This window comes from Chelonoidis abingdonii, chromosome 2 (assembly GCF_003597395.2).
Source record: "Chelonoidis abingdonii isolate Lonesome George chromosome 2, CheloAbing_2.0, whole genome shotgun sequence".
Classification (NCBI taxonomy): domain Eukaryota; kingdom Metazoa; phylum Chordata; order Testudines; family Testudinidae; genus Chelonoidis; species Chelonoidis abingdonii.
The window spans coordinates 239,119,567-239,147,099 of record NC_133770.1 but is presented as its reverse complement, the minus strand read 5'-3'; the positions used below and the strand labels follow the sequence as shown (position 1 = coordinate 239,147,099).

General features: G+C 40.2%; 1 protein-coding gene across 1 annotated transcript; it reads left to right on the top strand.

The window, feature by feature from the left end:
• Positions 1-546: 546 nt before the first annotated feature.
• Positions 547-26,745, top strand: VCPIP1 (valosin containing protein interacting protein 1). Its single transcript, XM_032777035.2, has 3 exons — positions 547-3,446; positions 11,668-11,754; positions 21,106-26,745. The coding sequence occupies exons 1-3, from the start codon at positions 773-775 to the stop codon at positions 21,978-21,980; spliced, it is 3,636 nt and encodes a 1,211-aa protein (XP_032632926.1). The 5' UTR covers positions 547-772; the 3' UTR covers positions 21,981-26,745.
• Positions 26,746-27,533: the final 788 nt, after the last annotated feature.

Here is a 27,533-nt window from a genome sequence, read left to right as displayed (position 1 = left end):
TTTAATGTCTTCTCTCCTGCTCCACCTGTATGATAATTGCACCAGGCTTTATAACACTGGCCCTGAAGTATCTTCATCTTCTCATTGCCCAACTGGCTGGGGCTCGTCAGAGGCAGGCAAGGAGGGAGCCAGGCGTTCCTGGCTGTCAGCGACAAGGAACTGCTCCGCCAGTCCCCAACGCCTGTGCTGAGCTGGCTAAGACCAGGCTCTGAGGCACACTGGGCGAAGGGCGCGTGTCACCTTAAACGCAGCAGCTACCCCTCCCTAATCAGTGAAAACGGGAAGCAAACAGGATACCGCAAAGCATTCTAGGAATTGTGTCCTCTTCTGCAAGCTTCCTCCCTTGCAGACCCGGTGACCAACACAAAAGACTACATCTCCCAGAAACCATTGGGAGCTGCTCTCGCCTACCTCTCCTCTCTCCCGTAGCCGTCACAACACATTGCATGATGGTACTTGTAGTTCTGGAAGTACCGATTGCCTAGTCCCAACAGCCTGGGCCCACTGGCGGAGAAGACTACAATTCCCGGCTAGCTGAGCAGCGTCGCGCCTGCGCCTTCTGCGTGGAAGGCCGTTGCCTGCAATGCAACGGCCGGGGCAGTGAAGAAGCAGTAAGCGGTGGTGCCGGTGGCTTCCGCGTTCCTTGGCGGGGTTGGTGCGCCGCGGTTGGGGAACGGGGCGGAATCCGTCGGGCACCGGCCGTTACCCGAGGCGAAGGGATGAGCTTGTGAGGGGAGAGAAGCTAGGGGTGGAGACTGCTCACTGCGGAGCAATGTCCCAACCGCCGCCGCCTCCGCCGCCTCCTCAGCAGCAGCCCCCGCCGCCTGTCTCGAAAAAGCGGGACCGGCGCATCTTCTCCGGAACTTGCCCGGACCCCAGCTGCCAGGCGCGCCTGTTCTTCCCGGCCCACGGGCCGCTGAGCAGCGGCAGCATCGAGTGCACGGACTGCGGGCAGCGCCACGAGCAGCGACAGCTGCTGGGGGTGGAGGAGGTGACGGACCCGGACCTGGTGCTGCACAACCTGCTGCGGAACGCACTGCTGGGGGTGAGCGGCGGGAGCCCCCCCAGGAAGAACACGGAGCTGGTCAAAGTTATGGGCCTGTCCAACTACCACTGCAAGCTGCTTTCCCCCATCCTGGCCCGCTATGGCATGGACAAGCAAACGGGCAAGGCCAAGCTTCTCACCGAGATGAACCAGGGGGATGTTTTTGACTGTGCTCTCCTGGGCGACCGTGCCTTCCTCATCGAGCCTGAGCATGTCGACACTATGGGCTATGGCAAGGACCGCTCCGGCAGCCTCCTTTACCTGCATGACACCCTAGAGGACATCAAGAAAGCTAACAACAGCCAGGACTGCCTGATCCCTGTCCACGTGGATGGTGACGGCCACTGCCTGGTCCATGCTGTCTCAAGAGCACTGGTGGGCAGGGAGCTGTTCTGGCATGCGCTCCGGGAGAACCTGAAGAAGCACTTCAAGGAGAACCTGAGCCGCTACAAGGCTCTCTTCCATGACTTCATCGATGCAGTAGAGTGGGAGGACATAATCAATGAGTGTGACCCTTTGTTTGTCCCCCCAGAAGGTGTGCCATTGGGCCTGCGAAACATTCACATCTTTGGTTTGGCCAATGTGCTTCACCGACCCATCATCCTGCTGGATTCCTTGAGTGGAATGCGTAGTTCTGGAGATTACTCAGCAACTTTTCTCCCTGGGCTGGTACCGGTAGAAAAATGCATGGGAAAAGATGGCATGTTGAATAAACCTATCTGTATTGCATGGAGTAGCTCTGGACGTAACCATTATATTCCTTTGGTTGGAATAAAAGGTGCTGCTTTACCAAAACTGCCTATTAAATTACTTCCTAAAGCTTGGGGAGTTCCTCAGGATCTCATCAAAAAGTACATCAAACTGGAGGAGGATGGTTGTGTGATTGGAGGAGATAGAAGTTTGCAAGATAAATACTTACTGAGGCTGGTTGCTGCAATGGAAGAGGTTTTCATGAATAAGCATGGTATTCATCCCAGTTTAGTAGCTGATGTACATCAGTATTTTTACAGAAGAACTGGTGTAATAGGAGTTCAGCCTGAAGATGTTACTGCAGCTGCCAAAAAAGCAGTGGTGGATAACCGCCTTCACAAGTGTCTAATCTGTGGTGCCCTTTCAGAGCTTCATGTTCCTCCAGAGTGGCTGGCTCCAGGAGGGAAACTGTATAATCTGGCCAAAAGTACCCATGGCCAGCTGAGGCCTGACAAAAATTACAGTTTCCCTCTGAACAGTTTGGTGTGCTCTTATAATTCTGTGAAGGATGTCCTGGTACCAGACTACAGTCTGAGTAGTTTGACTGCTTGTAACTGGTGTCATGGTACCTTGGTGCGTCGTGTCAGGGGAGATGGATCTGTTGTGTATCTGGATGGGGACAGAACTAATACTAAATCCACTGGTGGCAAATGTGGCTGTGGATTCAAGCATTATTGGGATGGTAAAGAATATGACAATCTCCCTGAAGCCTTTCCTATTACTTTAGAATGGGGTGGAAGAGTGGTGAGAGAGACTGTATATTGGTTCCAGTATGAAAGTGATACAACCCTTAACAGTAATGTGTATGATGTTGCAATGAAACTTGTTACCAAACATTTTCCTGGTGAATTTGGTAGTGAGATTCTTATTCAGAAAGTTGTCAATACAATATTACATCAAACTGCCAAAAAGAACCCTGATGATTATACTCCTGTAAATATTGATAGTGCTCATGCGCAAAGAGCTGATGATATGCAACAAGGACAAGACTTAGATTCGCAACTTCCAACCAAAATTATTCTTACTGGACAGAAAATGAAAACTTTGCACAAGGAAGAGTTAAATATGAGTAAAACTGAAAGAACTATTCAACAGAACATTTCAGACCAGGCTTCTGTAATGCAGAAACGGAAAACTGAAAAATTAAAACAAGAACAAAAAGGACAACCTAGGACTACTTCCCCTGCTGCTGTTCGTGATGGGCCATCATCTGCTCCTGCTACGCCTACAAAGACCCCTTATTCTCCAACTTCTACAAAAGAAAAGAAGATCCGAATAACAACAAATGATGGGCGACAGTCTATGCTTACACTGAAGTCCACAACCACATTCGTGGAGCTGCAGGAAAGTATAGCCAGAGAATTTAATATTCCTCCATACTTGCAATGTATTCGCTATGGCTTTCCTCCCAAAGAGCTTCTGCCACCCAAGGAAGGAATGGAGAACGAGCCAGTTCCCTTACAGCATGGTGATAAAATAACTATAGAGATCTTCAAAGGTAAGGAAGAAGGTAGTCAGTCTACTTCAGTACCCTCAACTCATGCTGTGAAACATGAAGATGTTGCAGTAACCAGTAAAATATCTTCCAAGGAGTTGCAAGAGCAAGCTGATAAAGAAATGTACTCATTGTGTCTTCTAGCAACATTAATGGGTAAGACTAACTTTAATTTGTCTTGTAAGGTATCTATAGTTCATATATTTTTTTTAACACAATACAGAAAATACCTTCTACTCTGTGTCTTTGTGGAGCCCTCTCTGAGCTCATTCTGTTTTTTTTTTCCCCGCCCCAGACCCTTCTGAAGGTAAAATTTGGTGTATACATAAGTTACTCTTCCCACCCCCACCCAGACTTCAGAGGATTCAAGGATGGATGCAGGCTAAGGGGATGAGAAGAAAATAATTAGACAGCTTTTGTTTAATTGGAAGTTTGGATGCTAGCTAAACTCTTAATTTTGTAGAGAGATAAAGCCTTACAGCTTGCCACACAAAAGGTTACACTGGTCAGTGAAGTCAATGCAACATTGCACCTTGGCTAAATTGGTGCAACTTTATATGTAGACTGAGACATAGTGAGGAACAGTAGTTGGGTATTGTAATTGGCTTAATGTAAGCTGAGGAGAAGCAATAGATACCAAAGAAAGAAGCTGAATATATTTGAGTTCCAAATCAACCAGTAAGTAGGAGAAGCTTCACTTGAAAACTGAAAAATGTGAATTTGAGGTAGTCATAATGCCAGAAGAAGGGACTCTTCACCGCTTCCTTTTTCTTGTCATCTTATTTTCATTTTTCCTACCTTGACTCAGATGACTCAGGGCTTTTTCAGTGCTTCTCTCACTTCCTGATGTCTAAACTTACTCTTCCAGTGGCTGACAAGAGAGACTGTTTCTAGTACTGATAGTTTTTATTTTGTCTTTCTTCTGTTTTTTTCTGTTCTGCCTTTTCTTTCCCATGGTCTCTGATCTGTTTTTGTCCTAGTACTGTACCAGTGTGCTAAGCTGAAATGGCTTTGCATTACTCAGTGTAACAGTTCCTTTCACTTATTTCCAGGAAGTACAACGTTCACTGTAGTACATTAGCTGGACAAACAGACAGACTAGTATTTAGAGGGTTTTGTTGGACTGGGCCTTCTCCTTTGCCTGAGGGAATTGGTTTGGCTAACACAAAGTAAAACGTAATATTTAAAAACAAAATGATTTCTTAATCAGAGAGTGCAGTGACAGAAGCTTACACCTTATTATTTTGATTTCTTATGAGCCTGTCTACACCCAGATCTGTATGACATCATTTTGAACCACCAGCTAAGACATTAACTTGGCATATGTGCTACAGCCTCAAGGGCCCATTTTGGAATAGTCTAGGTTAAAAACTACTTTCCTTTAAGATGGAGCCCTAAAATACCCACTCAGAATGTATAACAAGATCCCCAGAAAATACTCTTGAAAATGCAGTGATAACTGACACTCAAAAAAGCACTCTGGCATTCTACATTTGTTCCAGTGACTTCTATATCAAACTTGCTTTGTTGACAAGTAAATATTGTTAAATTGTGAATGCTGCAAGCTCATTTTGGGATCAGAGACTCAAGTTATTCTTTGACACTCACATCACTAGTTCAAGATTCTACATTTGGAGCTTGGTTAACAGTTTTATTGATGTACAAGCTAGAAAAAGAATCCAGCTCACTCTCTTATGGCTGTATTAGCTTTTCAGGGTTAATAGAATAAATGGTAGCACACACTTGCTTTTTTCTCTTAAAAGCAAACAGCTATGACAGATTACACAGAACAAAGCCATTGAGTAAGAAGCTATTTTTACATAGTCGCTCTTCTGATCAAAACCATACTGTACTTTATTCTAATGACTTCTGGAGGAAATTTGTGCTGACAACTGGCTGCTTGCTACTATATTACAGCTGTTTCGTTCCATTCATTAATTGATCAGGTAGCTAAGACTTCAAACAATTTTATGAAAACAATTTTAATTTTCCACAGGAAAAGAATGTAAAATATTCTTGGGATGCAGGGGACTGGGAGCATTTTAGGTATGATGCTTTCAGCCATCATGCTATATGGGGCTATATAAAAGATAGTTTCTCAGTTGCTGCCTAGCTACAGTGTTACAAAGTCTGAAGAGTCTGTGCACCTCATATTATAGAGTGAGAAAATATAGCATAATATTTGCTTTTGTCAGTAAAATCCTATAGACTTGGATTATACGAGGTAGAGAGAGAAAAGGCCTATCTGAAAATTCTGTTTTACATTTTCATGCTTACAAGGAAAATCCATTTTGGAAAATCTGTTGCTGATCATTCTGGATCCTGGAAAATTTTTCTTCGACACTGGGGAAAACCATATCCAGGCTTCTTAATGGAAGGACCACCAGTTCAGCCTATTTGATTGACTAAGATCTCTCATTCCGGTGCAAGTATTTCTAGATTAACAACTTAATTAAAGATCTTGACAAGCTCTCTCTGGAGCATTTATGCTGTTTTCAACTAACTTCTAAATTGTGATATATATTTACAGAGCTTTAAACTGGATACTTTGCATTATTTTGGTTTTGGACTTTTGCTTTACACTTTATATCTGACCTGTGAAAAATTGACTCTGGCTTTCTTCCCCATTTTTGTCTGGCTCAAAATTTAGAACCACACACAGGAACTACTTTCTGTTCCCAAAGACCTACTCTAAACACAGAGCTGCACCGGTTTAACTAAAGGTGTCTTTTAAAACCAATTTACTTTAACCATTGCAAAACCCTTTGTGGACTCTCACAAGCCAGGTTTAAATCTATTTAGATTGGTTTGGCTTGTGCTGGTAAATTAGCAGCTGTTGGATAAGCTGATATAACCAGGTTTAAACGGCTGTGTGTGTCAATATAGGGGCTTGCACTAGTTTAATTAAACTGATTTTAAAACTGATTTCAGTTAAAACAAGGCAACTTCTTTGTGTAGACAGGCCTAAACTGAAACCTCAGGTAGCTGATATTTGTTTCGTGTCCTCTCCTCCCAGTGCATGAACTGACTGTTGGGGTGTCATTTTTATGTGTGTGTGTGTGTGTGTATGTATGTATGTATGTATGTAGGTTAGGCTGTCTCATTTCTGTTGGGGAAAAAAAGCAGGTGCATATGCTTCCTGTGAATACAACATCGCCATTCTTGCAGCCATATCTGAAGTTGAAGTGCAGAAGTCTGCTCTTAAGGAATCCATAACCACTGTGTAATCGGCATACTCCAACATATTACTAAGAGTATCATCTCTCATATGTGGAGTCCTGAGGCAGTTTCTGAATCCCATTGTATGATCTGCCAGATTAATAGGCTGTTTCATTAAACCCATCATCTGAGCATTGAAAGAACCTAACCCAGCAACACAGGACAAATGTATAAACCCCAAAGGTAACTTACTAATTGAATTCTGCCAAACCTAAATACAATACAGAATGAACAGGGCACAAATGTTAGTCATTCTAAATTGCCGGAGGCATGGTAGCAAAAGTATTTTTCACCACGATTAGTAGCCTTGATCTCTAGGTTAGTTGATACTGATGTTAATTTTTGAAGCTCTGTCTTGCTGTAATTAATCAATAATTGCACAAGTGTAAGATGGACTGTATGTGCTATGCTTCAGTGGCATTGTTCATACTTCTTGCAATTAGACTCTCTTCATACACAATCTAGATATTTAAAAAAAGAAATAAAAAGGTTTGTTAAATTTAACATGAACAGAATTGTTAGGACCACATCTTAATTAAATGGAAACAGACATTTTATTTCCTGGCAGTGTTGTGAACTCAGCAAAAATGCTGTAGTGTGTAACAACTGGGAAGCAAAACTGATGAGAGAGAAAGTGAAACTATTAGGATTTTTTTACTGACAAAGGTTAATATGATATGCTGCATTTATTTTTTGAATAAGGGTGAAAAGTACATTTTAAAATGTTCTCTTTTTTTAAAAAATGTTAATGTTAGTAACACAGTTAAGGGAACACTTAAATGTCATAATATGCCTTTTTATAAAGTGAAGAGCACCTATCTGAATTTAATTTTGCTTTTCTTTATAATGGTGCATTAGATAAAACACTAGCCTGTAGCTTAATGTTTGGGGTTTTTCAAAGGCACCTATGGGAAACAGTCAAATCTTTTCAATGTGATTTGGGTTCCTAACTCCCTTATTTTCCTTTAAAAGTCCTAGCCTAAATGAAAATGGGTATCTATAAAGCAAGAATATTTACTGTATTTTTTAGCTTTTCAAAGGTTTGGGGTGCACTTAGAGAGGTGAGCAACCATTTGTGACAGAGGTGGGCAAACTTTTTGGCCCAAGGGCCACATCTCGGTATGGAAATTCTATGATGGGCCGTGAATGCTCAAGAAATTGGGAGTTGGGGTGTGGTCGGGGGTGAGGGCTCCGGCTGGGGGTACGGGCTCTGGGATGGGGCCAGAAATGAGGAGTTCAGGGTGTAGAAGGGGGCTCTGGACTGGGGCCACAGGCTTTGGGGTGGGGCTGGGGATGAGGGGTTGGGGGGGAAGGAGGGTGCTCTGGGCTGGGACCAGAAGGTAGGAGGGGGTCAGGGGTGCAGGCTACAGCTGGTGTTACCTTCAAGCAGCTCCTGGAAACAGCAGCATGTCTCCCCTACGGCTCCTCCATGCCCCATCTGCAGGCTCTGCCCCTGCAGCTCCCATTGGCCACAGTTCTCGGCAGGGGCAACATACAGAACCATCTGGCTGCCTCTATGCATAGGAGTTGGAGGGAGGACATGCTGCTGCTTCCAGAACCACAGCAGGCACGGAACGGAGCAAGCCCCTGGCTGGAGCGCTGGAGTGGGGCAAGCCCTGGACCCCGCTCTCCAGCCGGCAGGAGCTCGAGGGCCAGATGTGGCCCCTGGGCCATAGTTTGCCCACCTCTGATCTATGAGATGGTTCCATGGTCTTTATGATTAGTAAAAACCAGCCAAAGGGACTTTGGTCCCATTGACAATCTCCATCAGTGCTTTACTTGGAATACTAGGTATTTGCTGGCTTTGAACAGGTATTTAGAATCAAGAAACAGTCTTCTGGCTTTGGAACCTGATCAACTACCAGCCCTTCTCAAACTTCCTCTTACATTTTTTTTAGTAGGGGCAGCTTTTTATAGGTGCAATATAGCAAGACCTTTAGTTAAGGTTGCATAAATATTTTGTATGATAAAGGACATGTATCAGTTGCATATAACTTCCACCTGCCAGGATGAAATTTGCCAGTTCTGGTCTCAGCCAGAGGATGAACTCTGGAAAGTATGTGCCAAAAAACACCGTTCAGGCTTTGACTATAAAGAGTAGGGAAAATACACTTTTTTTTTTTTTAAGGTGAGTTTAAGTGCAATAGAATTTGTTGAAGTGTTAAATTGTTTAATTTCAAACCATCATAAAAGCTGATGGATATGGAAGTATGGCATTAAAGCCATTTTATCTGGTCTATTTTAGTTCATGTACATTCTGCAACTTTATTGATCAAAATTTGGAACATTGCTTGGATTGCTTTGGAACAATCTTGAATTGCTGTCTTTAAAATATCATTATTATGATTAATTTGTATTATCGTAGCACCTAGAAGTCTTAGTCATGGACCAGGACCCCAATGTGCTAGGCATTGTACAAAGAGAACACAAAGACACTTCCTGCCCTAAAGAGCTTAGTGTCATAGTTCATGATCATGGCAAAGCTGTGAGTTGTAAAGATCAGATCGTTTTTCTACTAGCTGCTAACATTTTTGTTTGGATAACTTAAGGGCTTGTGTACACTGGCATTTTACAGCACTACAACTTTCTTGCTCAGGGGTGTGAACCCCTCCCCCCCCCCCCGAGCGTGGCAAGTAAAATGCCATTGTAAACAGTGCACCAGCGCTGAGAGCTATTCCCCCTCCTAGAGGTGTTTGTTTTGTTTTCTTTTTCTCTCCCAGTGCTGTGTTGCAACTAAACAGCATTAAAGTGCTGCCAGTGAAGACGTGCCCTAAGATTTGCCTAGATTTGTGGAGCTTGCATTGCAGGATCTGTGAAATCTTATAATATTATTTCTGCTGAAGGAGTAGTGGCAGCTTCTCTGATTGAAGTGATTGAAAGTATTGTTAAAAAAAAGTAGGGGAGAAAATATTTGAATAGAAGCAATAGTGTGTCATCCTATTTATTGGCTGAGAGAACAGAGGCTTTCTGCTCAACTCAGTGGCATTTCTATCTATTTGTAACATAATTTTTGAACAGTGCATCTGATCAATTCCAGAATTTCAGGGAATGGTGTGGGCATCAGTTGTCAGACCCCAATTGATTTTTGTGAAAATCAGAAAAAGCAAAGGCTGGGTGTGGGTGTGGACACATTGAGCATTAGCTTCAATCCCCTCTGCGAGGGTCTATAGATCAAAGATCTGGTTGATGACAGCCATTAACAACTTCTAGCATAAAAACAACAAGGAGTCTGGTGGCACCTTGAAGACTAACAGATTTATTTGGGCATAAGCTTTCGTGGGTAAAAAATCTTACTACTTCAGAGGCAGGAAGTGAAAATTACAGATGCAGGTATTATATAATGACACATGGAGAGAAGGGAGTTACCTCTAAAGTGGAGAACCAGTGTTGACAGGGCCATTTCGATCATAAAAGCTTATGCCCAAATAAATCTGTTAGTCTTCAAGGTGCCACTGGGCTCCTTGTTTTTTGTGGATACAGAATAACACGGCTACCTCCTGATACTTGACTTCTAGCATAACAATACCTCACCATGTCAACTCTGCCTCCTTTCCCAATAGTTTTAAAATGCTGCCACTCTACATGATTTTCTCTCCCAAAGAGAGAAAAAAGAAAGAAATATGGGAGTGGAGGAGAAAGTGGGACTGGGAGAATGGGACATGCGTGGAGCCCCTGGCTTGGGGGGAGTGACGTAATGGGTGACACACAGAACACCTGCCATGTGGTGAAGGTAGGAGTTCTTGGGTGGATTGGGAGGGAATTGCAGGGAGTCCCTGAAATTAAGGGGGATGGGAGGGTAACACGCATGGAGCTTGTGAACAAGGGGGGGTGGACATGGAGGAATGCAAGAAGCGCCTGGTGTGGTTAATGAGCTCAGCCTAAAGAAGCTATGAAGTGTGCGACTCTCTAGTTTACCTTACTTTATGTTTTAGCTTGTATCCCCTACTGGCTGAGAAAGTACTGAAGGGTACTATTTTATGGCATCTTTCATGCATACTGTTTCCCCAAATAACAGATATAGTTAACTTATTTCGTTGGTGCTATTTATTATTTGACATTGCTTCAGCTGACAAGATTTTATGGAGAGTTAAGACAGAGAAATATGTGGCTGTTTAGGTTGCAAGATCTGCAGAAGAAGGCTCTTGCACTATCTTTTTCCTTTTTAAGTCTCTGAATACTTTTCCATTTCACTTTTTTAGAATGTTCAGTACCAAGTGAAAAAAGTGAATTAGCTCTCTAAACAAATCAATTGTCCAGTTAAAGTTTGTTTCTGGGTCAGAAGATCGGGTTCAAGTTCCACTCCAGAATTTGGGCAGATAATAAATACTGATAGGGAGAACTTTGGAGCAGAGCCTGGAGCGCGGAGCAGTGGAGCTGCAGGTTTTTGCCTGGAGCTGGAGCAGAGCTGGAACACAGCTCCAAAACCCTGCTGGTAGGGCAGTAATAATGTCTATTGACCTAGCTGGTCACAGTACAGTGCTAGTTTAATTGCTTCTCATTCCTGTGAGGCAGGTAAGTGGTTGGCATTTTCTTTATTTTGCAGATGGGAAATAGAAGCAGAGATATTAACTGACTTGCTGGGCTCCCTTCATAAATCATTGGCAGAGCTGAGACAAGAAGCCAGGGTTTCTGGGATTCCAGACCCTTGCATGGTCCATGCTAGACTATGCTGCCTCTCTACAGTTCTAAGAGGTGCACTGTTAAAAGTGGCATTCTTTGAATGAGATGTAAAATCATGCCACCTGGGTTAGGAGATGGCTGGGACACCACGGTTAATGTTTCCTTTCTATTGGTGTTCTTAAGTGTAAAGAGTACTTGTGTTTGGACTGTTGGTAACATTTTTCAAAAGGTCCTAAGTTACTTGGGGTGCTAAGTCCTATAATCTTTCAATAAGCCTTAAGTTCCTAAATCCCTTAGACACTCTTGACAGTGCTTAATTTGTAATGAAAGAGGTGCCAGGGCTCAAGCAATTTTTTTACATTCATAACTGATGCAGAGCCCAGAGGTGCCGGGGCTATGAACTGCCAAGCCTAGAGGTATTGGGGCTCAGACCTGGTAAGCCCTGGTATAAATTAAACAGTGACTATTGAAATTTTTACCCTGTGTCATTAAATATGACTGCTAGTTTCTAACTATTACTCTATTTTTTGTCTTGCAGGTGAAGATGTTTGGTCATATGCAAAGGGACTTCCTCACTTGTTTCAGCAGGGTGGGGTGTTCTACAGCATAATGAAGAAAACTACTGGTACAGTTTGTTTCTAACTTTGAGGTTAAAATTATTAAAATCCGTGGCGTGTATCTTCTCAAATAATTAAGAATGAGAAAATTGATACTGAAGTGTTTGCACCTCAAGCATCCTAAATTTGTATTTTTTAATACAGCCAAGATCTTAGGCTACACTGCCATAACCCATTGTTTCAATTTAATAATGCCATACCAACTTCTAATGCTCCCTCATTTCTTAGAATAAATTAAATGGGGAAAAAATTAGTAAAGTACCAAAATGGGGGATAATGCAGTAAAAGCATGCTATTTGAGAAAACATTTTAAACAACATGTTCAGATTAAAATTATTTAAATCTGTAGGATTTCATGCATCAAACATTTAGATCTGTGACTGCTGAACCATGGAAACCCCAGAGCCTAGACTTGGAACTTGCATGTGTAGATGCTGATTGTGTCTGAAAAAACAAGGTTTAGCAAGAGTCTTTTTGTTTGCTCTGTTTTTAAAACACAATTAAAATGCACCAGGTACATATTAACTTTCACTAATTTTAACGCAGGAACTGCAGTCATATAAACTGAACGAACCAATAGTTGGTTTTCACGGTAGCTTGAATAAATGCCTCTATTTCTTGAAATACTGCTTTGTAACTTTTTAGAGTAGGGATTCTCAACATATGGGTTGTGATTCACAAAAGGGGTTACCATCAGTTGTCTGTGGGATTACAAATTGGCTCCAGTTCTTTTTAGTCATGTGGAGCAGATTTACTTAGTCACTTGAAATCAATCTTTCTCAGTCATGGAAACAACCCTTCTGAATTTCTGCAAGAAACTTTCTCCTTAGAAATGGCATGGCACTTGACATGATTCTGAAATTCTTACATCTTACAGGGGGAACCAGCTATAAGTGGTTAAGTGTTAAGAATATGAAAATCCCATAGAATCTGGAGCAAATCACACCTCCATTGTGACCACCCATTCTTCCCCTTCAAAATACTGATTCACTGGAACGTTAGCACTTCAGAGTCTGCAGCTGCATTTTATACTGCTTCTTAGGATGCAGAAGAAACCAGCAGTGAAGAGGCAAACCCTACCATTGATAGAACACTGTTTTTGGCCTTTTCTGTAACTTTCCTACATTCTTACTAATAGAAGTACTGTGCTCAGATGCTATAGTGATGGGCACAATGTAGGAACCTAAAGTTAGTTTACATGACTAAATATTTATTTTAAAACTTAATCTGGGTATAATAAAGTAATTGCGTATGGATACTTTCCAACAGCAACAAAGAGTCCTGGGGCACCTTATAGACTAACAGAGGTATTGGAGCATAAGCTTTTGTGGGTGAATACCCACTTTGTCAGATGAATGCCATTCATCTGATGAAGTGGATATTCACCCATGAAAGCTTATGCTCCAATATGTATGTCTGTCAGTCCTGTGTCAACATACAGACTCTTTGTTGCTTTTTACAGATCCAGACTAACACTGCTACCCCTCTGATGCTTTCCAATAGCAGTAAGCCTGGTAATTGTGTAAAATATTTTGAGGTTATGAAGGTTGGTAGCTGTTTCCAGACAAAATTATACAGTCATGAAGGACATTGCCCAGATTTAAGCTTTAATTCTAAAATTGTCTCTGTGCAGCTATGTATAGGGCCCTACCAAATTCATGGGCTATTTTGGTCAATTTCATTGTCATAGGATTTTAAAAATTGCAAATTTCCTGATTTCAGCTATTTAAATCTGAAATTTCACGATGTCGTAATTGTAGAGCTCCTGACCCAAAAAGGAGGTGGGGGAGGGGAAGGGTGACAAGATTATTATAGGGGGGCTTGCAGTACTGTTACCTTTACTTCTGTACTGCTGCTCGCGGTGACACTGCCTTCAGAGCTGGGCAGCTGGAGAGCAGTGACTGTTGGCTGGGAGCTCAGCACTGAAGGCAGAGCCAGCAGCAGCACAGAAGTAAGGATGACATGGTATAGCATTGCCACCCATACTTCTACGCTGGTTCCTGCAGAATTGGGCCATCGTCAGCAGCCACCACTCTCCGGCTGCCCAGCTCTGAAGGCTGCAGCGCAGAAGTAAGGGTGGCAGGGTATGGTATTGCCACCCTTGTTTCTGTGCTGCTGCTGGCAGGGCGCTGCCTTCAGAGCTAGGTGCCTGGCACTGAAGGCAGTGCAGAAGTAAGGGTGGCAATCCTGTGATGCCCCTAAAATAATCTTGCAATTCTCCCTGCAACTCCCTTTTGGGTCAGAACCCCCAATTTGAGAGAGAAACTGATTTTCCCCCATGAAATCTGTATAGTACAGGGTAAAAGCACACAAAAGACCAGATTTCATGGTCTGTGATGTGTTTTTCATGGCCACAAATTTGATAGGGTCTTAGCTATGTATCTCCAGTTAAACTTCCTGAGCTGCATACATAAGGAAAATAGTTTCTGTATGTTAGCTGCTCTTCTTTGCTGAATGCAAGATAACTGGGTTTAAGTGCCATGGTTTTCATAACTTTGCATGGCATGAGGCTGCAGACTGAGGAAATAGTGACTTTTTTTCATATATAGAGGCTGTCAAAGTTCTGTTCATGCTCTAAAATGCATTGGTGATATTGTTAGTTTGTTTCCATATATGAAGTGGATGTTCTTGTATTGTTGGAAAATGCCAATAGTCTGACGAGCTAAAGACCAAGAAGATAGAACAAATTTATATTCTTCAGAAACTAATTTTAGAATCTGAGAAAATACTTGTCTACAAGTGAAATAATGTTTCCTTTTGAGAAGTTATGCTATTAATAGTATCTGATTCACTTTAAGTTCCTTCTCTGAAATATTAGGCTTTTCTTACCCAAATCTTTGCACTCACAGTACAACTTAGTTCTTGTGGTGCCATCTACAGTGTAGCACTCACTCTTCTGCTTTTTCACCACTTGATTTATTTTTAGATTCTGTTTTACCAATCTCAGCTAAACTCTTGATTCTGAGTTGCTGTACCACATCGATCATCTCTTCATTGTATGTTAAATACACTTTTATCATAGGGTACAGAAAAAACGTTTTTGCTTTGAGACAACCCTGCAACAATGAGCATGATTTATGATTAATAAAGACTGTATACAACTCATCCCATTCTCTTCTACAGAAATCTGTAAAGTTCATTAATACTTCAGTGATACTTCATACCCACTATTTTCAACTTAATTCTTAGTCTTGGCACCAACAACTAGTAGACAAGTATCTTATGACAATGTTTCTTTCTGGTTTTCCATCTTTCTGCCTGATTAATCTGTGCTGTGAAGAATGGTATATTGTGTGTAGCTAGTGAATTTGTTCTAACAATGGCTAATGGAGAGGACATTTCTGGGCAATTATAGAATCACAGAATTGTAGGACTGCAAGGTACCTCAAGAGGTCTAGTTCAGTCCCCTGCGCTCATGGCAGGACTAAGTATTATCTAGACCGTCCCTGACAGGTGTCTTTCTAACTTGCTCTTAAAAATCTCCAATGACAGAGATTCCACAACCTCCCTAGGCAATTTATTCCACCTTAGAAAAAGTTTCCTGTCAGGGTGGTTAACGTTGAATCTATACCACCCTTGCTGCAATTGAAGTCCGTTGCTTTTTGTCCTATCCTTAGAGGTTAAGGAGAACAATTTTTCTCCCTTTTCCTTGTAACAACCTTTTTATGTATTTGAAAACTGTTATGTTTCTGTTATCATGTCCACTATCTGTTTTCTCTTCTCCAGACTAAACACACACCATTTTTTCAATCTTCCTTCATAGGTTATGTTTTCTAGACTGTAATCATTTTTGTTGCTCTTCTCTGGACTTTCTCCAATTTGTCCACATCTTTCCTGAAATGTGGCACCCAGAACTGGACACAATACTCCAGTTGAGGTCTAATCAGTGCGGCATAGAGCAGAAGAATTACTTTTTATCTTGTTTACAGCATTCCTGCTAATAAATCCCAGAATGATGTTTGCTTTTTTTGGAACACTGTTACACTAGCGACTCATATTTAGATTGTGATCCACTATGACCCCAGATTTCTTTCTGCAGTACTCCTTCCTATGCAGTCATTTCCCATTTTGTATGTGTGCAACTAATTGTTCCTTCCTGAGTGGAGTGTTTTGCTTTTGTCCTTATTGAATTTTATCCTATTTACTTCAGATCATTTTCCAGTTTGTCCAGAGCATTTTGAATTTTAATCCTATTCTCCAAAGCACTCGCAACCCCTCCAAGCTTGGTATCATCTGCAAACTTTGTAAGTGTACTCTCTGTGACACTATCTAAATCATTGATGAAAATATTGACCAGAACCAGACCCAGAAATGCAAGACTCTACTTGATGTGCCCTTCCAGCTTGTCTGTGAACCACTGATAACTATTCTCTGGGAATGGTTTTCCAATCAGTTATGCACCTACCAATGCTTAATTTGTAATGAAAGAAGTGCTGGGACTCAAGCAGTTCTTTTACATTCGTAACTGACGCGCCAAGCCCATTGGTGCTGGGGCTATGAACTGCCAAGCCTAGAGGTGCTGGGGCTCAGTCCTGGCAAGCCCTGGCACAAATTAAGCACTGGCACTCACCTTAGAGTATCTCCATATAGGTTGTATTTCCATAGTTCTTTTATAAGAAGGTCATGTGAGACCATATTAAAAGGCTTTCTAAAGTCAAGATATACTATATCTACCGCTTTGCTCCTATCCACATTTGATACCCTGTCAAAGAAGGCTGTTAGGTTGGTTTGACACTATTTGTTCTTGACAAATCCATGCTAACTGTTACTTATCTTTCAGGTGTTTGCAAATTGATTGCTTAATTATTAGTTCCATTATGTTTCCTGGTACTGAAGTTAAGCTGAATTGTCTGTAATTCCCCAGGTTGTCCTTGTTCTCCTTTTTCTAGATTGGCACTATATTTGCCCTTTTCCAGTCCTCTGGAATTTTTCTGGTCTTCCATGACTTTTCAGAGATTATCGCTGATGGCACAGATATCTCCTCAGTCAGCTCCTTGAGTATTCTAGGATGAATTTCATCAGGCCCTGGTGACTTGCAGGCATCTAACTTGTCTAAGTAATTTTTAACTTGTTCTTTCCTTATTTTAACCTCTGATCCTATCTCATTTTCACCGGCATTCACTATGTTAGACGTCCAATCACTACTAACCTTTTTGGTGAAAACGGAAACAAAAAAATCGTTTAGCATTTCTGCCATTTTCACAGTTCGTGATATTGTTGTTCCTCCCTCATTAATAACCACCTGGAATTGAGGGCCTGCAATAAAGCCAAACACCAGCTGGTGATTAACTGACAGGAAATGCCTGACCCAGAAGTCACTATTGCCAACTAAGGAAACATGAAAAGAAAGTGAGTGGAGAGACACCTTTTGTATTTGAATGTTGCTGCATTGCCATGAATTATTTTTCCAGTATTAGTTTCTAAGAAGGTAGGCAAATAGGATAAGTATCAACATTATAGTACAAATAATGCTTTGAAGTGGTATGGATATTCTAAATTGCTATGGTGATGTAATTAGTAATACACAGTGAAGGAACTTTTGCCTTTGTGCGAGCTAGAGAAGTTAACGCTGTAATTTTTGTATCATCAGTTCAAATGAGAAACAGGAGTGCGCATATTTTTAAGTTCTGTAAGTGATAGTATTACAAAATCAAGTTTTATAGTGGAGTATAGCTATGGTTAATCTCTCAGATCCTGTCCATGGCCTTCAAACTGCAGGACTACCTATTCAGAGTAAATTGTTTGCTATGGAAACAATTGGAATGAAACAATGGAAACATTCTTAAGACTAGATGAAAGTTCCAGAACCAGTTAAGAAAGAACTCAAGCATATGAACTGTTTCTTGAACTGCATAGCTTCATATTTCATCAGATTTACCTCTGGAACAATCCTGTCATCCTGAAATGGGTGTGATGACTCTGGGTCCATATACACTACAGATGACTGATCTTCAGTGAGTTAGGGAAGAAGCCATTCAAGTTGAGAGATTTCGGAAGTATCATGAGCATGTGCATTAGAAGCCTCTTATTTTAGTCTCAAGAACCTGACACTATTGGGGTGTGTGCGTGTGTATATAAATCCAGGTGTGTTAAGTCTGACTGCATTGTAGGAAAGACAGAGATGTTTAATTCCTGAAGCCCTTAGAGGCTACTGAGGAGGGTAGCAATTTGAGGTCAAATTCTGCTCTTGGGTATTTGTGAAGGTGTGTATCTCCCACTGGCATCATGGGAGCTGTGTGCATGTAATTTTTTTAAGACCGAATTTGGCTTGCCATCTCTCTGCAGCTGTAGCAATGGAGGGTATTTTCAGCCAAATAGGCCCTTACATTGACTGACTTGATCTGTAATAAGTGATCAACTTTTTATACTTGTCATCATCTTTTCAGTGTTAATGAATTTAACATATTTAAAATGATTTTAATGCCTTTTTTGTTGATGCCCCCCAAATACTTGCTTGACTTCATTCTGTTTGAAATAAAGAAATTGTGGTTTTTTGTATTTTTCTACTTTGAATAATTTCTGCTTTTTTCCTCAAGAATTGCAAGAGAATATAAAGAAAATGCCAGAAATATGCCAATTTTTAGCACTTTTCTGATATTGTAAATTTTGTAGGTCTATTACGAGAATTGCAGTGAGCAGAACTGGCTTAGGCAGTGCTGCAAAGTCTTCGTTGGTGGATGGTCCCTAAGCCACAGGGCCCCCCACCAGCACTAAAATGCTGTCTAATTGCTCACAGTGCAGCATTGCATGCAACACAGAATAGCTCATGCAAGTCTGTTCTGTGGTGACAACTAGAACACTCTGAGAGATTGGGATGTATCCCCTTCTTCCACACAACAGCTTGGAAGCTCAATCAAAATGACTGCATGGTGCTCCAGCATTGCTTGAACCAGCCCTGGCAGGAACACTGCAGAATCGGATGGGCAATGGAGCAGTAGATCACCAAACATAGTTTTATAACACAAGTCATGTTTCTTCAAAAAAACAAACACACAAACAAAAAACCCCACAACTCTGTAGGCTCACTGCATGTAGTGGACTGAGATGACATTCTGTGACTGACACTTCTCTTTCTGAGAAGAAGATATTTAACTATTAAAATCCATATTCTTGAGGTCCAAATGCTGTTGGGAACACAGCTTACTAAAATCCTCCCATAAACCCAGTAATATAAAAACCTTCCTGATAGCGCACACCCTGTGCGCTCCTACTTCTAGTGACTGAGGGTATGTCTACAGTGCAGTTAAACCTGCAGCTGGTCTGTGCCAGCTGATCTGAGCTAAGGGGCTGTTTAATTGTGGTATAGATGTTCTGGCTCAGGCTAGAGCTTGAGCTGTAGGACCCTGCCAGGTGAGAGAGTCCCAGAGCTCGGGCAACTGCCTGAGCTGGAATATCTATACTGCAGTTAAACAGTTCCGTAGTCTGAGCCCGGTGAACTCAAGTCAGCTGGTACAGGTCAACTGTGGGTGTCTAACTGCAGTGTAGACATACCCTTGTCAGTTGCTAGATTTTTATATCTACTACAGGTCTCTCACTGGAAAAAATTGACTAAAATTTTTGACATTTTACCTCTGTCTGACCTCAGTTTATAGTTAATCTTATTTCAGATTGCTGACTCCTTGTAATACTCATCTGGAAATGTGTCATGTTCGTGTGGGCTCATGCCATTCTATATTGAACACTTGCATGTTTTAGTCCACTGGTTCTCAACCTTTTTTGGACCAGGACCCATTTGTAAACATTGATGGCCAATACTGACCCAGTAAATAGCTTAAGTAGAAAACACAAGTATTTTGGCCCATAATACTTATTAGCCATTATATGTAATAATAACAACAATAGAAATAATAAGTTAAAGCTGCTGCGAGCAGCAGCACAGAGGTAAAGGTGGCAATACCATACCAACCAGCCAGCAGCTGCTGTTTTCCATCTGCCCAGCTCTGAAGGCAACGCCACCACCAGGAGAAGTAAGGGTGGCAATACCATTGGTATGCACAGTGTTAACATACAGTAAAGCACAAGTGGCATCTATTTTTTTCAAAAAAGTGTCCAAATATGAACTATTTTTAAAGTTTGTTGGCAACCCTTTCATACGTTCTTGTTACCCATTTTTGGATCACGGCCCATGAGTTGAGAAACACTGTTTTAGACTATCCCCAACTCAACCCTGCCTTACTAGTTATTTAATATTAACTTAACCTAACCCAAAAGCAGTGTTAGGATCCTGCAGATGCTCTTATAAAACTGGCTGCTTTAACCTAACCTGTGCTGCCTCTATACACAAGACACTAGCACAATTTAAGGAAAACTGGATCTCTTCAAAATTGCTAGAATTTCAGAAAACGATTGTATGCTGTGATCTGTATAACTCTTCCTTGCCCTGTGAAGATGGTCTTCTGATACTTGAGGATTTTCCCTTTTTGTCTAGCTTTTATTCATCCCCGTGTTGTGGTAACTATTGCTCCAGCTAATATGCACTCTTAATCTTCTGTTTAGCACTGACAATGCGATCAGTGCTGTCTGATTTATAATGACAGAAAATCCTTGCTCCAAAGAGTTTACAGTCTGAGAGAGAGAGAGTACTAAAAGACCCTGGGTCAAATTTCTAAAAGTATCCAAGTCCCATTTTCAAAAGTGATTTAGGCATGTAGGAGCCTATGTTAGATTGACTTTCATTGAAATTTAGGGTCCTTAGTCACTTTTGAAAACTTCACCTTCTGCTCCTAAAACACTAGATAGGATTCTCATTGGGGGACATCCTCCAGACACTCAGCGTGTTACCTGAAAAGCATTACCCAGCCTTTGGCATTTAGACTTGAATTCTAATCCTGTGTGCTAGTACATACTCTACTACTAAATCAGAGTCAGCTTCTTGAAACTTAGAACTTGTGTTCAAAAGCTGCATTATTTAAAAATGAAGTAATTTCTGAAAATAAATTCCCTGCCCTGAAATCAGCTGTTTGCAACCTATCCATTAGTTGTCTTGGTTCTTAGCATTTATTAGACTCTTGGAAGCATATTCTGCAGCTTTCAGCTTCATACCTCGCCATCTCTGTGGAGTGAGTAAACAACACATTGCAGTTGTATATCTTGCCATGTATTTTGTTCCAACCTGTTGTGGTGCATCTTTGTGCGTTTGCTGTAGAGCAGCACAGAATGTTTACTTCTAATGTGGTCACTGCAGGCAAAGCCTGCATAAAACTTCTGATCACACTTAAATAGGTCTACTGTAATCACTTTACTGTTTTCTGATACTGTAACTAATATTTTGAATTTGACTGCATAATATAAGTATGTTTTTAGAAAAAATGGTCTGACTTAATAACACTATTGATTTTTTCCCCCTATCTTTGCTGTAGGCCTGGCTGATGGCAAGCACTGTACTTTTCCATATCTGCCTGGTAAAAACTTTGTGTATAATGCAGCAGAAGATAGATTAGAGCTGTGTGTGGATGCTGCTGGGCACTTCCCTATTGGTCCTGATGTTGAAGACTTGGTTAAAGAGGCATTAAGTCAAGTACGAGCAGAGGCTACTTCAAGAAGCAGGGAAGCGAGTCCTTCACATGGACTTCTGAAATTAGGTAGTGGTGGAGTAGTGAAAAAGAAATCTGAGCAACTGCATAATGTAACTGCATTTCAAGGAAAGGGCCACTCACTAGGAACTGCATCTACTAGCCAACAACTTGATCAGAAATCCAGGGAAACACCACTTTTAAGAGAGCATAACACAGAAACAGACTTCAATCGCAGTCCTACTAAAATAGAGCCTTCTATATTCACAGCTGCTTCTGGTAACAGTGAGCTTATTCGCATAGCTCCTGGAGTAGTGACAATGAGAGACAGCAGGCAGCTTGACCCTACCTTGATTGAGGCACAGCGAAAAAAATTACAGGAAATGGTTTCTTCTATTCAGGCATCAATGGACAGACACCTGCGGGATCAGAATGCAGAGCAGTCAGCATCAATCGATTTGTCACAAAGGAAAGTAGAAGCGGTGAGTTCATCACCTAAAACTGGCAGCGTTCAGGCTAATTTGCCAGATTCTTTTTCCGTAACAGGTGGCACTGAACATTCAAATACAGAAACAACTGCTGGCAACATGGTAAATTCAATGGGAGCAACATTCCACACCAGACCTAAAGCGCAAAAAGGAAATTCTGTTGAGGAGGCTGAGGAGATGGATAGTCAAGATGCAGGGATTGCTAATACAACTGAGCCGATGGATCACTCTTGATTGGTTGAAAGCTGATAAGGATAGATGTTCAAATGTAATATTTGTTGGCTGGGCCATATAAAATGATTAGTCATTAAATCTTGTATGTTTCAAAGATTATATCTTCTTATCCAGTGCATGATAGCAAGTGTGTGACTGGCAATAGCTTTTAATATTCCATGCTGCTGCCCAGGCTGGCTCTCAGTGACCTGTAAATTAGCTATTAGAGAATGCACTGAGATGAATATCTGCTGTAGATGTGGGTTATTGAAAGTTTTGTAATTTTAATTCCATGAAAGTCTTAAAATTTAAGCCCATGTGAGATTCTTAGTGCTAGTGTAAGATTACCAAAAAGGCTAGAACAGAGCAAAAATAGAAAATTGACAACGTTAATGTGTTATCCGAGAAGTCTGTGTCCACTCAAAATTATAGTGTAAACAGACATTTACATTAATTTCAGAAGAGCAACTGAAATTAAATTGTATGTTAAACTTCATAAAACAATATATACAACACTTTAATTACATGATGCTGGCATTCCCTTAGATTTAAACACTTTTGCATCCATATTCCTGTAAGTGCTTGTCAGAACCTTGGGATAAGAGTAACTATAATTCAGCTCCCTTTATCTTCTGCATATTATCAGTTTGAGCAAGATTAGAAAAAAGGCTACTTAGTGTAAGATGAAGACAAAGTGAATGCGGTGCAGTTACGCATGGCTGTCTGAGCCAACACAGCCATTTCTAAGTAAGTGATAGCATGCACTTTTTTGCCATGCAATTTTTTTGATATTGGGATATGGGGGAGAGAGGTTGGAAAGTGTTGTAAGAAGTTACAACAGCTCAATAGCAAATCAGTTCTTAAAGATTTTGATTATTAGCACTGGTAAATGGTGGCTATAGTTAAGTAATGGCTAATATTTTCAGAGCATGAGGAATTAACAGAATTCATTAGAAAGAAATAGCTCTTGAATGAGTTGCATTGTTCTAAAATGTTCTCCAGTGATAGTTGAGCTTCTAGAAGCTCATTTTTTAAACTCCATGGAAACAGGAAATATGTACTGTTTCAATGCCCATAAAGATGACTGTTTCTATTAGCTTCTCTTCAGTTTGAGATGCAAATTTCCCTGCATCAGTTCATAATAAAGCTGGTATCTGCTTAAGTAGCATATTCATCAGATCTACAGTGCTAGTTCTTAAGAAGCAGCCACTGTGCGTGCTCCATAAAGATGGAATGTGTATCTTTGCCTTCTACTTTCTATATTCATATTTTAAGTGCATTATTGCTGCTTCCTCTAATTTAAGCTAAAATGGATTAGGCAAAAAGTGTTAAAACAGCCTCAAAGGAATTTACAACATTTAGATCTTGAAGTCTGTTTGTGTACACACATGGGTTTTTACTAGTTCCACAGATATTAAGTTTTTATTATAAACATGTTTGTATTCAGAAAAATATCTCCTTACTTTTTACATTTATAGTCACATCAACAGAAACAAATTCTAAGCACTGTTATGATAGAATGCCCTGCTTAAGGGAGGACATATTTTTTTATATGGAAAAGTACCTGAAGCAAATCACTTAAAATATAGTCCCAATTTAATTAAATTACTAGTAATTAAAACATCATATATTGGTTTCTCTTTTCATACAGGGAACAAATATTTAATAAGGTAGTGCATTACTTACATATGAAACATAAAAATCACCTTTTCATGAATAAATGCTAATTTAAAAGATATTCTTTTGCTAACTTTGCAAGCTCAACCAAATAACTATAAGTGAAGTAAACTTGGCACCAAAATTGACCTCTCTGGTGTATTGATTAACTGACAGTGCTTATCCAATGAGAAATAGGATGCACATGTAGCAGCTGGAAGCTTGCCATAACCTCAGATGTTGTATTACTGTCCATTGCTGCAGCCTAGCTGTTTGGAGGCTGGAGACAGAAAGCACACGCTTCCACATGGTGAGAAGTGTTCCCAGAAATCACTATAAATGAGCAGGGGTTGAGAGAAGAGGTACGTGGGTGGCTTTGGATTTTAGTGAATCTAGCTGATATAAGAATTTCTTAAACATACACTAAAATCTCTTCAAGGAAAAAGAGAGAAACCTTCCCCATAAGTAAAGTATGTGTAGGGTGTTGGGGGAGAATGAGGTATTGCCATGCATTTTTAAATTTATTACACCTCAGTCTTTCATAATCCTATTCAGAAGGATGGTGTGTACCTGTCAGCGACCTATTGCATTTTCTGGGGGACTGCACAAGTAGGTGTATGTGCACATCTTATTGCTTGAAGAGGAAGACTTAGAGCAGGTTTGACTTTGATTTTGTTTGGTTTATTTTGTTAAATCTTTCCACACATCTGTACTATGTGAACAGAAATGACATAGATGCAGGTTATTCATTCTTTGGTTTTGGCCCACAATTAGTGTCATGTGTCTGGGACCCATCAAAAATCATGTCTCTCAAAAACCTTCACTTTATGAAATAAAGAAATATGAAGAAAACTCCAGGATGCATGAGAAGTGTAATTGAAGCTCATTTTTTAGCTTGATGTAAGCTCCCCATGTTTCATGCAGGCTTGTAATAAATGTGCATATTTCTTTGCAGTTTTTCTTTATTTCATTAACTTTCTGATGTATTTAAACAGATGCATTTAATTTCCAACAAAATCCAAAATGAAGTTACATTTCATCTACACCCTGGGGAGGTGTGTGTCCGTATGAAAAAAAATAAATAAAGAGCACTGAAACTTGTAAGTTCAGGAGAGCATTTCATTTGAACTCTAGTGGGCCTAATAGAAGCAAATATAGTTTGAGAGATATACAAGCCTGTTTTTCTGCCACTTGTGTGCTTGTCATCTTTCCCTAAGAGACTCAGGAAAATGCTCGGGTTGGGGGAGCATGCTGGTGGGAGGAGAGCTTTAGTAAAATAATAGTGGTGAATAAAGCTGTGTGACTAAGGCTTCTCTCTGAAGGTGCAAAGATCAGTCAGTATTGTTTATCATCAGACCTACTAGTACTTACTACAGAGTCACCAGTGTGAAATTCAGTTGTGGTTCCCACATTTTGGGACAACTGTACCAGTTACTGTCCTAGCCAGAGCCTGCCAACTTTTGCTCAGTGTGCACGGCAAATTAGACTTAAGTTTTGGAGCATCCCAAGCTCCGTTGCTGGTTAATGTATGTAATTTGAATGAGAGGCAAGGCAGGCAGTGGCAAATGCCAGGGCCCAGTGCAAAGACTTGCTAACATAGAGATTGAAATCCAGACTATTGGACAAATGCTTTTGAATCAATATCGGTATGCAGACTAGAAATCACTGGAGTACAGCATGCAGTTTGCTTGCCAGACAAATGCAAGATATTAACAGTATTGTTACAATGGTTGGCTATGAATAAGTACTTGCTACTGTGTTATATTTCTCTGGGAATTAATATTTGAATTTCATTGCTTGAGTGAAGTAGAGATTTATGTACCTTTCTTAAGATGCTGTATTAGTTACTATAATATATTCTTTGGGACAACTTCCCTTTTGCAATCACAAAGACATTCATTCATACTGGTGGGGTTGTTTTTTTGAGCTTTTCAAGTTTAAATAGTGTCATCAGATGTAAAAATAGATCAGAACTTAAGAGTCTGATCATATTTGAAATTAAAGGCAGTCCTTTATTTTACACATCTGTTTATTGTGTGGTTTAATAGTTATGTGGAATTTTTAAAACCACAGATCAAGCATGTGAACATAAAACAGTTCTTTGTAAGGATGATATTGAGGTATGGCTGTGTTAATGTCTAAACAAGGTTTCTGTAGCCTCCGAGAGAATACTCTGGCAAACTTCACAGAAGTACACTGGCTCAAAGCTGTGTGCTAACTCCATACAAAGGGTGTGTGTGTGTATATATATATATATATATATTTAAACCAAAGTGTTTAATTTAAAATCTTCAAAATATGGTTAAAAAAGGGAGGGTGGGGGGAACTGTACTGCCCCCTAATACTAGCTCACTAATTCTGCCTTTTCTTTGGAACACACTGAAATGCTGGATATTACAATTCAGAATTCAATATTTAGAAGTACAGGAGTTTCAGCACTATGCTCCAGCATAACTGAAGAAAATGTGAATGAGGAAAATGCCATTGTTGTTTGTACATTTGTTTGGCACCTGACAATTTTTTTTTAAATTAAGGAGTCTACATACATTTGTAGTACAATATTAACATGAAGTTGAGCCTCCTGTTTAAGAACACCGGTCGTGATCTGTTTAACGTTGTTTTGCTTGTGAATATCAGTTACTGAGTATTTAAAATTTTAAGATGTTGCATAAAATCTGTAGAATGCAGAATTCCCTCTAAGCCCTTATGCCTGTGGTAGAGCAATAAAAGATTGAAACATGATTGGTATTTTCAGATTTATTTTATTTTTAATGAAGATTATTGCCAAGGAACTAAAAAGAGTGCACTATTTGGAGGTAATGCTATTTAAAATATGTATAAATAAGCATTAATAGTGTATATATTTAGAAAACAAATCTTTTTAAACAGTAAGTGCTTTACATGTTGAATTAAAAATAAATTAGCGTAAGACATTGTACCATCTTCACAGCACTGGCTGTTATCCAGCCCATTTTGGTTTGTTTTATTTGTGATTCTTGTACTAATTACATTTGGTTTTTATCTGTAATGTAACAATAGTGTATGATAACAGTATATAGTGTACTATACTACACTTCACTGTACAGTATTTGGAATTTTCTTTGCTATATTAAAACTAAGTTAAAAAGTCTGCTTCTGCTTTATACGGTACAACTTTTTGTCTAGCCTTTAACAAAATCTGAGATGTGAATCTTTTGAAACTAAAATTGCCTCTTTTTTTTTTTTTTTTTTTTTTAAGTTACGGGCGGGTCTTAATGACATTGATTAGTGCACCTAAATTAAAATCACATGGCTACTTGCACACAGTAGTCGTAGTAATACAAAGGGGGAAAATAACTTCTCTTGTCTCCTTACGTATTAGTTTAGTGACACTTCTGCTCTGACGAAATGTTTCACTCCTCAGAGTGACAGTGGGACCTTTTCAGCTTCACACTTATTTTGAATAATTCAGTAAGTATTTAATGCAGCTACACTTAGAAGGCTGCCAAAGACGCTTTACGGATAGGATTTAATGTGCACTAAAGCTGAACTCTGAAGAGTTATTGATTCAAACATTAGAAGATGTGACCTGGAGAGGAAAGTATTGAAATAAACATGAGACCAAGGAAGACGTTCAAAGTAAACATGCAACCTGGGATATGAAGTAGTGAGCTAAAAAACCTTATAATTTAAAGCAAAATTTGACAAAGGATGTGTGTGTCTAGGTAAATATAAAATAATAAAAATAGCAATGGTTTATTTTGGTGGTGGTGGGGAATCTAAACTTTAGAAATCCCAGCAATACTTGGGTTATTCTATGTTTGCTATGTCTCTAATGCTTAAAATACCTCTGCTAGTTCCGCTTGCTGTGAGTTAAATTTTTCCTCTGACAATGGGCTAGGTAAAAATGGCATTGTAAGGTTCCATGTGTATCTGAAT